This window comes from Phoca vitulina, unplaced genomic scaffold (assembly GCF_004348235.1).
Source record: "Phoca vitulina isolate PV1807 unplaced genomic scaffold, GSC_HSeal_1.0 scaffold17, whole genome shotgun sequence".
NCBI classification, from domain to species: Eukaryota; Metazoa; Chordata; class Mammalia; order Carnivora; family Phocidae; genus Phoca; species Phoca vitulina.
Genome location: NW_022589720.1, coordinates 32,060,776 through 32,076,119, shown reverse-complemented (window position 1 = coordinate 32,076,119; position 15,344 = coordinate 32,060,776). Strand labels below are relative to the sequence as shown.

General features: G+C 37.5%; 1 protein-coding gene across 1 annotated transcript in view; it reads left to right on the top strand.

Annotated features, from left to right (window-relative positions):
• The window catches only part of MROH2B (maestro heat like repeat family member 2B), a 64,221-nt gene that overhangs the window by 23,768 nt on the left and 25,109 nt on the right, over positions 1-15,344 (top strand). Inside the window, exons 19-24 of the mRNA XM_032415402.1 lie at positions 3,254-3,370; positions 9,054-9,161; positions 9,707-9,859; positions 12,316-12,342; positions 13,049-13,168; positions 13,386-13,465. Of these exons, the coding sequence (XP_032271293.1) occupies positions 3,254-3,370; positions 9,054-9,161; positions 9,707-9,859; positions 12,316-12,342; positions 13,049-13,168; positions 13,386-13,465 (605 nt within the window). The remainder of the gene's footprint in view (positions 1-3,253; positions 3,371-9,053; positions 9,162-9,706; positions 9,860-12,315; positions 12,343-13,048; positions 13,169-13,385; positions 13,466-15,344) is intronic.

Genomic DNA, 15,344 nt, shown 5'->3' with positions numbered 1-15,344 from the left:
GCTACCTCTTCTTCACCTCACATTTGACCAAAAATCACTCATAGGACAGCACCTGTCTGCAAGGAAAACTGAGTAGTTTAGTGCTTTTGAGATGGACGTATATCCGGCTGAAATTCAGGCGTTCTGTTTTAGAGAAGGAAGAAAAATAGATAATGAAGGCAAATAGTAGTCCCTGTCACAGCACTGGTTTGATGTCAATTTATATCTTGGTTTCCACTGGGCCAGTTATGTGAGGCTGGCTACAAGAAACAATCTGCTACAATTTAACAAAAACTTAGAGCTAAAAGAATGCTCAAAAGCCAGTTCTCTCCTTCCTTTGTCCCCATATGGCTTCTACCTAGCCCTCTGCGTTGGAGCCATTCATTCCAAACGGGGTTTGAATCCAGCTTCTGCTATTTACTACATATGTAAGTGTAGGAAAATTACTTAACCTCTCTGAAGCCTCAGTATATTCATCTAAAATGGAAATTACACCCAGCTCTGAGGATTGTAGTGATATAAGGGTTCAACAAGATAAAGTATATAAAGTCCCTAGTGAAATATGTGCCTGGCCCAAGACTTGTGCTCAATAAAAAGTAGATCAAGGTTATCATTATGGTTACATTTCTAATTTTTTTCCTGGAAAAATGTTTCCTAACTCATCAGTTCTAGTAGTAAGTGTCTGTCCCAACAAATTTTTTTTTATCAACTTTCAACTCTCCTATTCAATATTCAAAATTCCTCTCACTGATTGATTCTCTAATTTGGTAGAGTACTGGTTCTCCAAATTGGTCTATCAAGCCTGCAGACACGCCTATCAAGAGGATTTGGTGAGCAATGCCTCATCTTCACATATACAAACTAGACTTGTGCATCTCATGTAATACCATCCATCCAACAGCTTCCAGATTCACGAGATGAGTCCAAGGTAATGGTGATATGGACGGGCAGAGCAACTCAAGCCATGAGCTGCTTAAATGGCTCTCAGCCATTATACTTAACAACAGGAAAGTAAGAGTGTGCCAATTAGTTTTAGCTGCATAGCAAACTACCCCTAGTTGCTTAAAATAATAGCTACCTGCTTCGTTTACAATTTTCCAGGTTGACAGTGTGGGCTGAACTCAGCTGGGCAGTCATTTGAGCTCAACTAGTCCCACTGGCATATACTTGGGATTTGCTGGTCTGCCATAATCTCAACTAGGACAACTTGTTTCTGTTCCTTGTGGTCTCTCCTCCTCCAGCAGGGCAGCCCAGGGTTGTTCTCATGCTTGTGGCAATGGAGTACACAAGGTCTCTTGAGGTCTAGGTTCAGCAGAGGCACACTATTACTTCTGCCACATTCTGTGGGCCAAAGCAAGTCACCAGGCTAGCCCAGATTTGAGGAGTGGCAAAATAGACTATAGTAGAAGAAGGGGCTGCAAACTCTCACAGTAAGGAGGCATGGATAGAAGTGAGATAGAAAGTTTCTGGCTGTTTTTGCAATTGGCCACATTTTTTCCCAGTTCAGGGTTCCTGATTTCTAAGATTCCTTGCCAAGTCTCAAAGGAGGAATGCACAAGACACTGAATCTGACCAACATCAGCCAAGAGGCAACAGCTCAACAGTACTGGGGGCACTGAGGCCAACCCATTACACAAAAGTCCCCTTCATAACATCGGGGTTTTTTTCTGCAGCACAGGACTTTTCTAGGCTCTCCCTTGTCCCTCCTCCAAGGTGGGGTTAAGTGGACTCTTAGCAGCTTTAGGCCTAATTAATATTTACTCCTGTGTGGTACACAGTTTTTCTCATCATAATTACATTATCATGGGGGCCTTTTGCCCGGAAACCCAAGAGTGCAATGGGTGCTGCCTCATCAGATTCTTCCTCGGTCAGTTGTTCCTCCTATTCTGTCACCTCGGGTACCCCGCTCACCCCTAGCTGGACTGATCTGTACAATTTCTCCTGAGTGTACTAATTGAACTCTCCCGGTTGCTACCAGTTTTTCCTTTCCTCCTGTGCCATAGATTCCTTCTGATCCATAATGATCACTCAATCACTACAGTCCTTCAAGCCCTGCAGAGTCCTTGGAATAAACCGGCAACTGGCCAGTTTTTTCTCCTGTGTGTGACAAGATGGACATTTTAAATAAGGAGATGGCAATCTGATATTATATAGCTACAAATGATTTGAGTCTTAGAAAACAAATTAGGACTTCATGACCTCATTTTTCTAGCCATATGGCAAGTATCTTCTCTTGTGAATATTTTCCTTGTATCTTACCTCCACAAGAATATAGATCTATCTATATGTAACACACACGTGTGTGTATACACACATATACATACACATATTTACATCCAGGCATGTGTTGTGGTGTTCAAACAGAAGTCATTCTTGGGCTACCCTGTTCCCTCAGCCTTAACTTCTAAATCTTGTATAGCTCATAATGAAAGAGAAGAGGAAGTCATGTCTGTCCTGCTTGCCTTTTCTCCATCTGGACATTACAGAAGTATCCGTGTTAGGGCTAGCATAATGAATCCAACATTCTCACCAACTCTAAGGGATGTGGAAGCCACAGAATGATTTCCCACATACTCTCTTGCCAGTGTTCTTTCATTGGGAGTTTTTCCTCCCCAATTCACTCAGAGTCCCTTGCTAAAGACACAACATGTATGTAAAAGTTCCTGTATGACTTTTCTCCTTCACCCTGGACACCATTCTATAGCACTTCTGGACAACTCACTCTACTCCTGAGAGAGAGATAATAGTAGAACTTACAAAGTGTTATTCTCAAAACTATTATAGGTTAAATCTCCTAAACTATAAAATAAGTTAATATACTTCAGAGATTGAGACTATCTGATGACATCATCTTCAAATAACCTTATTTTCATTGACATGTGTATTCTAAAAACATTTATTGAGCATTTATTAGCTACCAGGAACTGTACACTGAAAGTAATCAATAAGACCCTCTGTTACGGAGAACTGAAATTCTGAGCACAAAGACAAATGAGAAAATTGAGCGTTACTATGAAGTAAAAGGTATTATAATGGCATGACACAAGGCATAGAGGAATACAAAAGAGCACAGGTAAGGACAGAGCCTGGGGAGGGTAGGCAGGGGGAGAAAACACTTTCAGGAAGAGATAATACTTGAAGTACATGTTTAGTAAGTAGTCATTAAATCACCCAAATTTCCTTCCTTTGGATGACTGTTCTAATGCTTTCCGCTTTTCATTGGAGTTTTTCTTTCCAACATTTAACATACTGTTGCTTATCTTTTGTTTTCTAGAAATTCCTTTGGAAAGCCTTGGGAACCACCTTAGCATCCTGCCAAGATATAGACTTTGTAAGCTCACAGATTAAGGAATTTCTGATTGCTCCCCACCAACTGGGGGATCAGCGACAGGTGGGACCCCTTTCTCTCAATTTCCTCTTATGATGATGATAATTAATTCCATCTGGAAAGCCACTGACAGGTCTTATGACAATGTCTTACTTACCAAGAATCCATGGATACATTGATAATAATCCAACAGAATTTTTCAGAAAATGATGCTTCCTTATTTAAATATCAATGCTTTGTTTTTTTTATTTTAATTCCAGTATACTTGACATACAGTGTTATATTAGTTTCAAGTGTATAATGTAGTGCTCATCATGATGTGTACTCTTAAACTCCTTTACTTATGGAACCACAAAAGACCCCAAATAGCCAAAGCAATCTTGAAAAAGAAAAGCAAAGCTGGAGGCATCACAATTCCGGACTTCAAGTTATATTATAAAGCTGTAGTGATCAAGACAGTATGGTACTGGCACAAAAATAGACACATAGATCTAAGGAACAGAATAGAGAACCCAGAAATGAACCCACAATTATATGGTCTATTAATCTTCGACAAAGAAGAAAAAAAATATCAAATGGAAAAAAGACAGTTTCTTCAACAAATGGTGTTGGGAAAACTGGACAGAAACATGCAAAAGAATAAAACTGGACCACTTTCTTACACCATACACAAAATAAATTCAACATGGATTAAACACCTAAATATGAGACAGGAAACCATTAAAATCCTTGAAGAGAACACAGGCAGTAACCTCTTTGACATCAACCGTAGCAGCTTCTTACTAGATATGTCTCCTGAGGCAAGGGAAACAAATGTAAAAATAAACTATTGGGGCTTCATCAAAGTAAAAAGCTTCTGCACAGTGAAGGGAACAATCAACAAAACTAAAAGGCAACCTACAGAATGGGAGAAGATATTTGCAAATAACATATCTGATAAAGGCTTAGTATCCAAAATGTATAAAGAACTTATAGAACTCAACACCCCAAAACACAAATAATCCAGTTACAAAATGGGCAGAAGACATGAATAGACATTTTTCCAAGGAAGACATATAGATGGCCAACCTCCCCTCTGGTAGCCTTTAGTTTATTCTCTATAGTTAAGAGTCTGTTTCTTGGTTTGTCTCTCTCTCTCCCTCTTTTTTTTTGTCCCTTGGTTAATTTGTTCATTTGTTTTGTTTCTTAAGTTCTACATATGAGTGAAGTGGTATGGTATTTATCTTTCTGTGACTGACTTATTTCACTTAGCATTGTATTTTCTAGCTCCATCCATGTTGTTGTAAATGGCAAGATTTCATTCTTTTTTATGGCTGAGTAATACTTCATTATATATATATATATATAATGAAGTATTATATATATATATATACATATATATATATACACATATATATATGTATGTATATATATATATACATACGTATATATATATATACCCCATCTTCTTTATCCATTCATCTACCAGTGGACACTTGGGCTGCTTCCATAATTTGGCTATTGTAGATAATGCTGCTATAAACATAATGGTGCGTATATCCTTTCAAATTAGTGTTTTTGTATTCGTTGGGTAAATTTCCAGTAGAACAATTACAGGATTGTAGGGTAGTTCTGTTTTCCTTTTTTTTAAAATTGATTTAGACATTTATTTATCACAACATTATTTATTATATTGGAAATGTTTGACAGTGGGGAAATGGTTATAATGAGTATGGTGTATCATCCATGAAATACTACACCATCATTAGAAGTCATGTTTTTGAAAACTATTTAGCAACATGGAAAAGTGTTTTTAATATTAAGTGAAAAACATGAAGATACAAAGCTGAATAAGGAGAGTGATCCTAATTTTTACAATTATAAAAACTAGAAGGAAATATACCAAATATTAAGTAGTCATTATGTTTGGGTGGAGGATTCTGGATGATTTTTGGTTTTTCATTAATGTTCTTTGGTTTATATTTCCCAAATTCTAGACCTGAATATACATGGGTGGGGGAGGAGTTGGGAAGAGTTGAAATGTTTTGACTTGCCAGACATTTTTTAGCAAGTCATGGGTTCTCTTTGATGTTAATGTGAATAGTTTCCAGGAACCAACTTCCATATCCAACTCTAATTGGATAATGATTCTTTACTAAAAGAGCAATGGAGTGTAGCTGCTTTGAAACTGTATTCAGAAAAGGACTGTTTGTTATCTTTGATATCATTGATAGATGGATTTTAGCAGAAGTTGACTTCTTACTTTTTACTTAGTATATTATTTTTTCTTTCTTCCTTTTCAATTTTTTAAATTCTAGTTAGTTAATATATATGGTAAAATTGGTTTCAGGTATAGAATTTAGTGATTCATCACTTACATATAACACCCAATACTCATCACAAGTGCCCCCCTTAATACCCATCACCCATTTAGCCCATCCCCCACCCACCTCCCTCCATCAACCCTCAGTTTGTTCTCTATCATTAAGAGTCTCTTATGATTTGCTTCCCTCTCTCTTTTTTTTTTTCCTTCCCATATGTTCATCTGTTTTGTTTCTTAAGGTCCACATATGAGTGAAATCATAGGGTACTTGTCTTTCTCTGACTGACTTATTTCGCTTAGCGTAATACTCTCTAGTTCCATTCACGTCATTGCAAATGGCAAGATTTCATTCTTTCTGATGGTTGAGTAATATAATATGTATACCACGTCTTCTTTATCCATTCATCAGTCAATAGACATTTGGGCTCTTTCCATAATTTGGCTACTGTTGATAATGCTGCTATAAACATCAGAGTGCATGTGTCCCTTCAAATCTGTATTTTTGTATCCTTTGAGTAAATACCTAGTACTGAAATTGCTGGGTCATAGGGTAGTTCTATTTTTAACTTTTTGAGAAATCTCCATACTGTTTTCCAGAGTGCCTGCACCAGTTTGCATTCCCACCAACAGTGTAAGAGGGTTCCCCTTTCTCCACATCCTTGCCCACACTTGTTTCTTGTGGTTTTGATTTTAGCTATTTGACAGGTGTGAGGTAATATCTCGTTGTAGTTTTGATTTGCATTTCCCTGATGATTGATGAGTGATGTTGAGCATCTTTTGATGTGTCTGTTGGCCATCTGTATGTCTCCTTTGAAGAAATGTCTGTTCATGTCTTTTGCCCATTTTTAATTGGATATCTGTTTTTTGGGTGTTGAGTTCTGTAAGTTCCTTATATATTTTGGAAACTCACCCTTTATCAGATATGTCATTTGCTAATATCTTCTCCCATTCTGTAGGTTGTCTTTTAGTTTTGTTGATTGTTTCCTTTGCTGTGCAGAAGCTTTTTATTTTGATGTAGTCCTAATAGTTTATTTTTGCATTTGTTTCCCTTGCCTCAGGAGACATATGTAGAAAAAATGTTGCTATGGCCAATGTCCAAGAAATTACTGCCTTTGCTCTTTTCTACAATTTTTATAGTTTCAAGTCCCACATTTAAGTCCTTAATGCATTTTGGGTTATTTTTGTGTATGGTGTAAGAAAGTGGTCCAGTTTCATTCTTTTATATGTAGCTGTCTAGTTTTCCCAGCACCATTCTTTTTTTTAATTTAATTTAATTTTATTATGTTATGTTAGTCACCATACAAAGCAGTGATCACCAAGACAGCATGGTACTGGCACAAAAACAGACATATAGACCAATGGAACAGAACAGAGAGCCTAGATATGGACCCTCAACTCTATGGTCAAATAATCTTCAACCCAGCACCATTCTCGCCTCCTTTGTCAAAAGATTAATTGACCACATAATCATGGATTTATTTCTGGGCTCTCTATTCTGTTCTATTGATCTATTTGTCTTTGTTTGTGCCAACACCATACTTTTCGAATATTACAGCTTTGTAGTATATCTTGAAATCTGGGATTGTGATACCTCCAGTTTTATTCTTCTTTTTCAAGATTGCTTTTGCTACTCAGGGTATTTTGTGGTTCCATACAAATTTTAAGAGTATTGGTTCTAGTTCTGTGAAAAATGCTGTTGGTGTTTTGATAGGGGTTTCATTAAGTCTGTAGATTGCTTTGGGTAGTATGGACACTTTAACAATATTTGTTCTTCCAATCCATGAGCATGGAATAACTTCTCAGTTGTGTCATCTTCAATTTCTTTCATCAATGTTTTATAGTTTTCAGAGTACAGGTCTTTCACCTCCTTAGTTAAGTTTATTCCTAGGTATTTTATTATTTGGGTGCAATTATAAATGGGATTGTTTTCTTAATTTCTCTTTCTGCTATTTCATTATTAGTGTATGAAAATGCAACAGATTTCTGTATACCAATTTTGTGTCCTGTGACCTTACTGAATGCATTTATCAGTTCTACTAGTTTTTTGGTAATCTTTAGGATTTTCTAGGCATAGTACATCTGCAAATAGTGAAAGTTTCACTTCTTCCTTATCAATTTGTATGCGTTTTATTTCTTTTTCTTGTCTGATTGTTGTGGCTAGGACTTCCAGTACTATGTTGAATAAAAGTGGTGAGAGTGGACATCCTTGTCTGGTTCCTGATCTAAGGGCAAAAGCTCTCAGTTTTTCACCATTGAGTATCATGTTAGCTGTGGGTTTTTCATATATGGTCTTACTATGTTGAGGTATATTCTTTCTAAATGTACTTTGTTGAGGGTTTTTATCATGAATGGATGTTGTACTTTGTCAAATGCTTTTTCTGCATCTATCGAAATGATTATGTGGTTTTTATCCTTTTGTTGATGTGGTGTATTATGTTAATTGATTTGTGAATATTGAACCAGCATCCCAGGATCAATGTTTTATTTATTTAACTGGGTTTGTAAAAATGTTGAAAAATGAATTTCAATTATCCTTAATAAAAGTATTTTTAGTATATTTTGACCTTGACTTTTTAACTTAAGGGTATGATCATAAACTTAAAAATCATTGAATTTACAAGCTGAAAGTAACCTTATATACCATTGATTTTCAACCTAGAGAAAACATAAGCATAACTTGGAGAGCTTTTTCAAAGCAATTTTGCCTATTCCTTACCCTAACTAAGCTGCAGAATGTATGTGAATGTGGATAGTGTGTGTGTATTTAAAAAAGAAAAAAGAAAAGAAAAACTCTCCGGGCTAATAAAGACCACTTAGTATAAAAAAAATTGTAGTGTATTTTGTTATACATTCTCCTCAGAAATTTTGAGATGTTTAGAGGATCCTTTCTTCCATGTTAAACGTTCAGAAACCACTAGACTTACAGAACTTTTGAAACCTTTTTTTTATTATGTTATTTATTTTCTCCTTGTCAGATGTTCTGTTATCTTATTGCTTTTGGCATTATTTCTAACACCATTTTCCCCATCCCGTTTGAAACTCTCCTTCCCACACAGTCCACTGACTTGCTCCCTCATTTATTTCAGAACACTGCTCAATGTCACCCTGTTTATAAAGCCTTCTCTAGCTGCCCTATGTAAATTGAGAACTCCCCCTAACCTGCAGCAGCTATTCTCTTTCCTTGTTTTCCTTATCTCCATAGCATGTGTCACCCTTGAAATACTATATATTTACATGTTTACTGAATTTATGTGTTTATTTAATGTCACTTCCCTGTCACTTCCCCTGATTGTGTGCACCACAAGGATGGGGAGTTTGGTGTGTTTTGTTCACTGTTGTGTCCCCAGCACCTAGAAGAGTGCCTGACACATAACAGGTGCTCCGTAAATATTTGTTGAATAAGTGAATGGTTAAACTCAAAACTCCTATCTTTTCTGACTTTAGGGAATAACATCTATTTTAGGATACTGTGCTGAGAGCCACTTGGATACTGTTTTAAAAGTTCTTAAAACATTCCAAGATCGGGAAAAGTTTTTCATGAATCGATGTAAGGTAAAAAGAATAACCTTCTCTCCCAAAGCTTTGGTCAGAGCGAGGGCAAACGACACTGATTCCTTCAGTAAACATCCTTTTCCATATCATACTTGTTCCTGTCCCCAGGTCTTTATTACAGGTGAGAACTGCCCAAGCCCAGACCCTGTAGAATGACCAGCTTTCTAATAGGTCTACTCCAGTTTCTGTCACTAATGCTGATCTGGAAGGTCCTAAGGAGTTCTCTGTGTGCCTAGTTTTGTCCCTCTACCAGCTGCTCAGGTCTCATGGCCAGTTTCCACCGTGTACACTCTGCTTCCCCTGAAGGAAAGGGATTTAATAAATAAAAATTAACCCAAGCTTTCTCACAGGGACCTCTTTTAAAGCCCAATAGATCCACAATACAGTCTCAGGTGTTTAAATTTGACCAAGCAAGAGTATCAGTTTTAGACTAATTTTCATCATCTCAGTCCCATTTCTTAATCCCTGTTGTGGTCTGTAGGACTAGGAAGCAACATGGAGGAAAGGAAACACCTTCAGTCATAGTTTTCATGTCTCTCTTTCAGGGTATTTTTTCTGGGAAAAAGAGCCTGACCAAGACTGATGTCATGGTAATCTATGGAGCCGTGGCCCTCCATGCTCCCAAGGGTCAACTCCTCACCAGGCTTGATCAAGACATTGTTTCCCAAGTCCTGTTTCTTTATGGCCAGTGCTCTCAGGTAACAGCCAGCACAGGGTGCCTCGATTTCCGGGCTGGGGTTCCTAAACCTTGGAGGGGCTCACCTCTTGGGAATATTCATGCTCAAAGGATACAGACAAAAGGCAAGATAACATCTGGTATGTTTGGAAGATGAGAACATAAAAGAACAGAAAAATGCATTATGAAACAGGGCCAGGCAATTTGTTTCTTGTCTAAGGCTTTGGGTAGTTCATGGCCTATGATACCTTCCTAGACCAAGTACCTATAGCAGTCTCCCCCAAGTTTGAACTTCAAATAATTACTCCAGTGCTACTTTAGAGCAGCTGGTTCATTACTTCCCTGTTATAGTCTCTGAAGTGTTATTAATGGTAGTTTAACCTTTTACATGGTATAGATAAACCACCTAAAACAGTGCCTCATGAATAATAAGTGCAATACATGTATTTTTAAATGAATAAAAATACATTATTAATCAACCTACTCAATCTACCTCATGTTGTACCATTTCACACACTCCCCAACACACACATTCATACCAGTCACCCTTCCTGTCCTTGATGTTCCTCAAATATGCCAGGAATATTCCTGCCTCAGAACCCCACAACTGAGTTGGAATTCATCTGATCATTTCTGTCCCCTATAGTACTTTATATATCTTTAATAAAGTGCTTTAGATATATTGTCAATTTGGCCATTTTGCTGACAAGTACCAGGTTAACTACCTAAAAATCACCTTGGGATCAAGTTTGAAGTATAGCTTCCCAGAGCCATTTTTCAGGGAGATTGATTCAGTAGGTCTGGGTTGGAATCTGACATCTGTATTTTTAAGAGGTTTAGAAGTGATTCTTATCCATAGCCAGGTTTCAGAAGCTTTTACTGATTACGTGCACATCTGCTCCCACATTAGATTGTCAGCACCTTGATGTTAGGGCTTGTACCTTATGCTCCCTTATCTCCGCTTCTGTGTTCTCCACACACCACCTGTTTGGTAAATCTGTTCTTGAAATTTATTCATGGGTGTATGTGATAAGAATGGAATCATAGAGAACTCGTGATATCACAGATATAAGTGTATGTCGGTGGAAGGGAATAGGGCAGTGATCCTCACACTTCGGTTGCATGAGAACTACCTGGAGCCCTGTTAAAAATAGGGATCCTTAATGAATCACAGTCTTCAGGGATGGATCTCTGAATCTGTATTTTTAACATGCTCCTCAAAAGGTGATTCTGATGTACCCAAAATTTGATAAGCAATGATGAAAACCAAAAACATAATTGAGAAAAAGATGGTTCACGTTATATTAATTTTTAGTCAATCATTGAGGAAAATTATGATAAAAATACAAGAGGAAAGGAGATAAAGATGTCTTAGATAAGGATGACTGTACACTTTCAAGGTACAGTCAATTCTTCTGTAGCACAACATATGCACAAGATAGTACAAGAAAAAACACACAGATTACGGAGAAAATGGGGGACGGGCACAACGTTCAAAAACCCCATCAAGGACATATAAAAAATAGGAATCTAATTTTATTTTTTTAAGATTTTATTTATTTATTTGAGAGAGAGATAGCGAGAGAGAGCACAAGCAGGGGGGTGGGGGTGGACAGGGAGAAGCGGTCTCCCCGTGGAGCAGGGAGCCCATCGCAGGGCTTGATCCCAGGACCCTGGGATCATGACCTGAGCCACCCAGGTGCCCCTGGAATCTAATTTTAAAATCCATCTAAGAAGTACATAAATACTACAAAAAAATACGGCATTTTTTCTTGAAAAACACCTGAATTCACTTGGGAAAGTTACAAGTTGATTGTGAAATGGTGATAAGGAAGAAAGGTCACCTGAAATCAGACAGACAGCTAGAATGGCAGATTTGAATGGGAAACAGCTCATACCATGGTAAACTGAACCAGTTGGCATGTTTGAGGTGTTCGTGTGAGTATTCCTACATGGGTCAGTTCAGCTAGCTCACCTTTTGCTGTCATGGACAAGACTGTGCATAAGCAAACACAAAATTCAGAATGTACTAGAAGTATTTACTCACATATCAATTTCACTGAAACAAATTTGCATTTTTCAAGGCAAGCATCATAGCAGAACTGACTATATCTCAGTTCCAAAGTCAGCTGCCCCATTAACTTTCATTTTATAGCTTTTCACTGCTCTTTCTGCCAAGAGCCTCTATCCTTATTCTTATCAAAGTCTGGTAGAACCTCTTTAAATCATAAGGCTTGAAACCCAAAGGCTTGATTTCTTTATGCTGCTTTCTGTAGATTAGACTCACCTGGGGAAAAAGTCTGCCAACGTACAGGGTCTCATTTTGGAAATGGGGGAGGAAGTGAACAGCCCCCGCCCTTTAGCAAGACTCAGTGTCCTGCTTAGCTGTTGTTTTCAGGTTGGTGGGTGGGTCTTTTTGCTGGTGGAGGGAACTCTTAACTGCTGCTCTAGTATCTGCTTTTGCCTTTGGTTTTGCAGGTTCTGGGCATGTCTGTGATGAGCAAGGTATGCAATATATTTGATATATTTCAATACATAGCATGCTCCCTGGAAATGCAGTAGGCATAGATGTCCTCTTGGTTTGATTCCAGAGGAAAAGATCCCAATATACAACTAATCAATCCAATCCTGAAGCCAGGATCCCTGAGACTAATCAGGACAGAACAGAGAGATATATTTGGTTCCAGGTGGCTTAGGAGTTATACTGTAACCTAGAGCAGTGTTCTTAGAACTACGCGCTGTGACCCACCAGAAGACCATGAAATCAGTCTAATAGATCTAATAAATCACAACCAGCAAATTTTTGTAATGAAATAAAAGAGAAATAGAAGGTACATTGCATTTGGCAATAAGAAGTATCATAAAACTTTCATTTCACTTATTATATATATATATAATGTTATATATATATATATAGTGCATGTAAACTGTTTCCTAAAATTTGTGTGGTTTATGGTCCAAAAAGTTTGAAAGCCACTGCTGTATAGAACCTCAGTCTATGGGGGACAGGGGTTGGGGGGGGAGTAGAATTTGACCTTGGTTTTTAACTTCCCTGCAACTTTGACCCCGGACTGAGGTAGAGATAGCAAAAGAAGCAGCGATTCTCATTTCTGTCTGGGCACATAGTTCAACCCTAAGTCAAGAACTGGGTTTATAGAACCAGGTATGGAACCCAAGACTTTGGATTGCACTGTGAATCATTTTGCTTTAGGACATGGATCTGCAAATGAGTTTCACGAGAAGTATCACTGAGATTGGTATTGCTGTCCACGATGCTGAGGATAAGGGATTCAAGTTCTCCTACAAGGAGGTGCTGCTGGGTTACATGCTGGTAAGTGTGCAGAGAGGACATGAGCAAGGTCTTGAAAAGTCTGTTACCGAAAGTCAGAGCTGTTTTTTTTTTTTAAATGGGTACAATGCGCTAGTCCCAGGTAACAGATCTCTGCCATTATATGGACAAAGGGCACCCAACAGTCCAATGGGGCTGCAGCTGCATCTGGAAACTCCCCCAAATCGTTTCTAGAATTTTTCCTCCCTTTGTGTTGCAGAAATTCATCAGGGATGAGCCCCTGGACTCCCTAGCTAGCCCTGTTCGGTGGAAAGCCTTAATCGCCATCAGATACCTCAGGTAGAAAAGTTTTCTTGCTCTCATTTAAAAAAATATTTCCTCCCCAAGATCCTCCTTCTGATCAACTGACTTATCAATCAGTGGATACTCCAGTGTACCCTCCCCCAAACTGAGCACAGCTCATCAATGGGTTTTTTTTTTTCTTTCTCAAATAGGGGCTTTTCCCTCTTTTCAAACTTACAGAACTGACTGAGAGGCCGACCCTTCGATGACTGACAGGGATAAAGAGCTACTCAGAGGAGTCAGATTTATTGATACAGGAGGATTGAAGTTTCTGTGCAGAAGGAAATTTCTTTTCCTAGACCTTGGCAAATTTTAATATTCCCATTAAAAACGTATGAAAGCCCTAATCATATTTTAGTTGGTTAGTAGCAATAAACCTGCAGAAGGAAATGATTTTAACCAAATTTTTAAAATAATATTTTCCCCCTGCAATAAAAGAAATATAAATTCATAGTTAAAACTTGGAAACTATAAAAACTTTTTAAAAAATAATAAAAATCACCCCTTATTTTCAACATTTTGGTATACGTCCTTCAAGTTTTTATACCTAATTCTTCATGTTAAGTACAGAGCTGAGAACCTACTCTACGTATGGCTGTGCATCCTATTTTTTCCTTACATATTCCCCCATTATTACCGATTCTTCACCAACATTGTTCTTTCTTCATTGTTTTAAAAGAAATATTATCATTGTGGTAAAATACCCATAAAATGTATCATCTTAACCATTTTTAAGTGTATATTTCAGTAGTGTTAAGTACAATCGTATTGTTATGCTATCAACCTCAAGAATTCGTCCCATCTTGCAAAACTGAAGCTCTATACGCATTAAACAACAAACTCCCCATTCTCTCCCCCACCAGTGCTGGCAACCACCATTCTACCTTCTGTGTTTATGAATTACATACTTCAGTTACCTAATATAAATGGAATCATGCAGTATTTCTTTTTGTGCCTTGCTTATTTCACTAGAATGATGTCCATCCATGTGATAACATGTGTCAAAATTTCGTTTCTTTTTAAGGCTAAATAATATTCCATTTAGTGTATACACTATATTTTGTTAATCCATTCATCCAATGGATGCTTGGGTTGTGTTCATATTTTGACTGCTGTGAATAGTGCCGCTAATGAACACGGGTCCATGAATATCTCTTCTAGACCTTGCTTTCAATTCTTTTGAGTATATACCCAAAAGTAGGATTGCTGGATCATATGATAATTCTATTATTTTTAATTTTTTGAGGTATTACCATACTTCTTTTTATAGCAGTGATACCATTTTACATTCCTATGATCACGGCATAAGCGTTCTAATTTTTCCATATTTTTGCCAACACTTGTTTTTTTCTGGTTTCTTTTTTAAGATTTATTTATTTATTTTAGAGAGAGAGAGTGCACGAGCAGGGGGAGGGGCAGAGGAAGAGAGAGAGAATCTCAAGCAGACTCCCTGCTGAGCTCGGAGCCCCACATGGGGCTGAATCCCAGGACCCTGAGATCATGACCTGAATGGAAACTAACCATGTCCTTTTTCAAGATGATTTTGGCTATTTGGGATCCCTTGAGATTTCATATGAATTTTAGGATGGATTTTTCTATTTCTACAAAAACTGCCATTGGGATTTTTTGGGGATTACGTTAAATCTATAAACTGCTTTGGGTAATATGGGTATCTAAACAATAGTAAATCCTCAAATCCATGAACGTGGGATGTTTTTCCATTTATTTGTATCTTCTTTAATTTCCTTTAACAATGTTTCATGATTTTCAGTGTACAAGTCTTTTGCTTCCTTGGTTAAATAAAGTATTTTATTCTTTTTGATGCTATTGTAAGTGGAATTGTTAATTTCCTTTTTGATTGTTCATTGTTAATGTA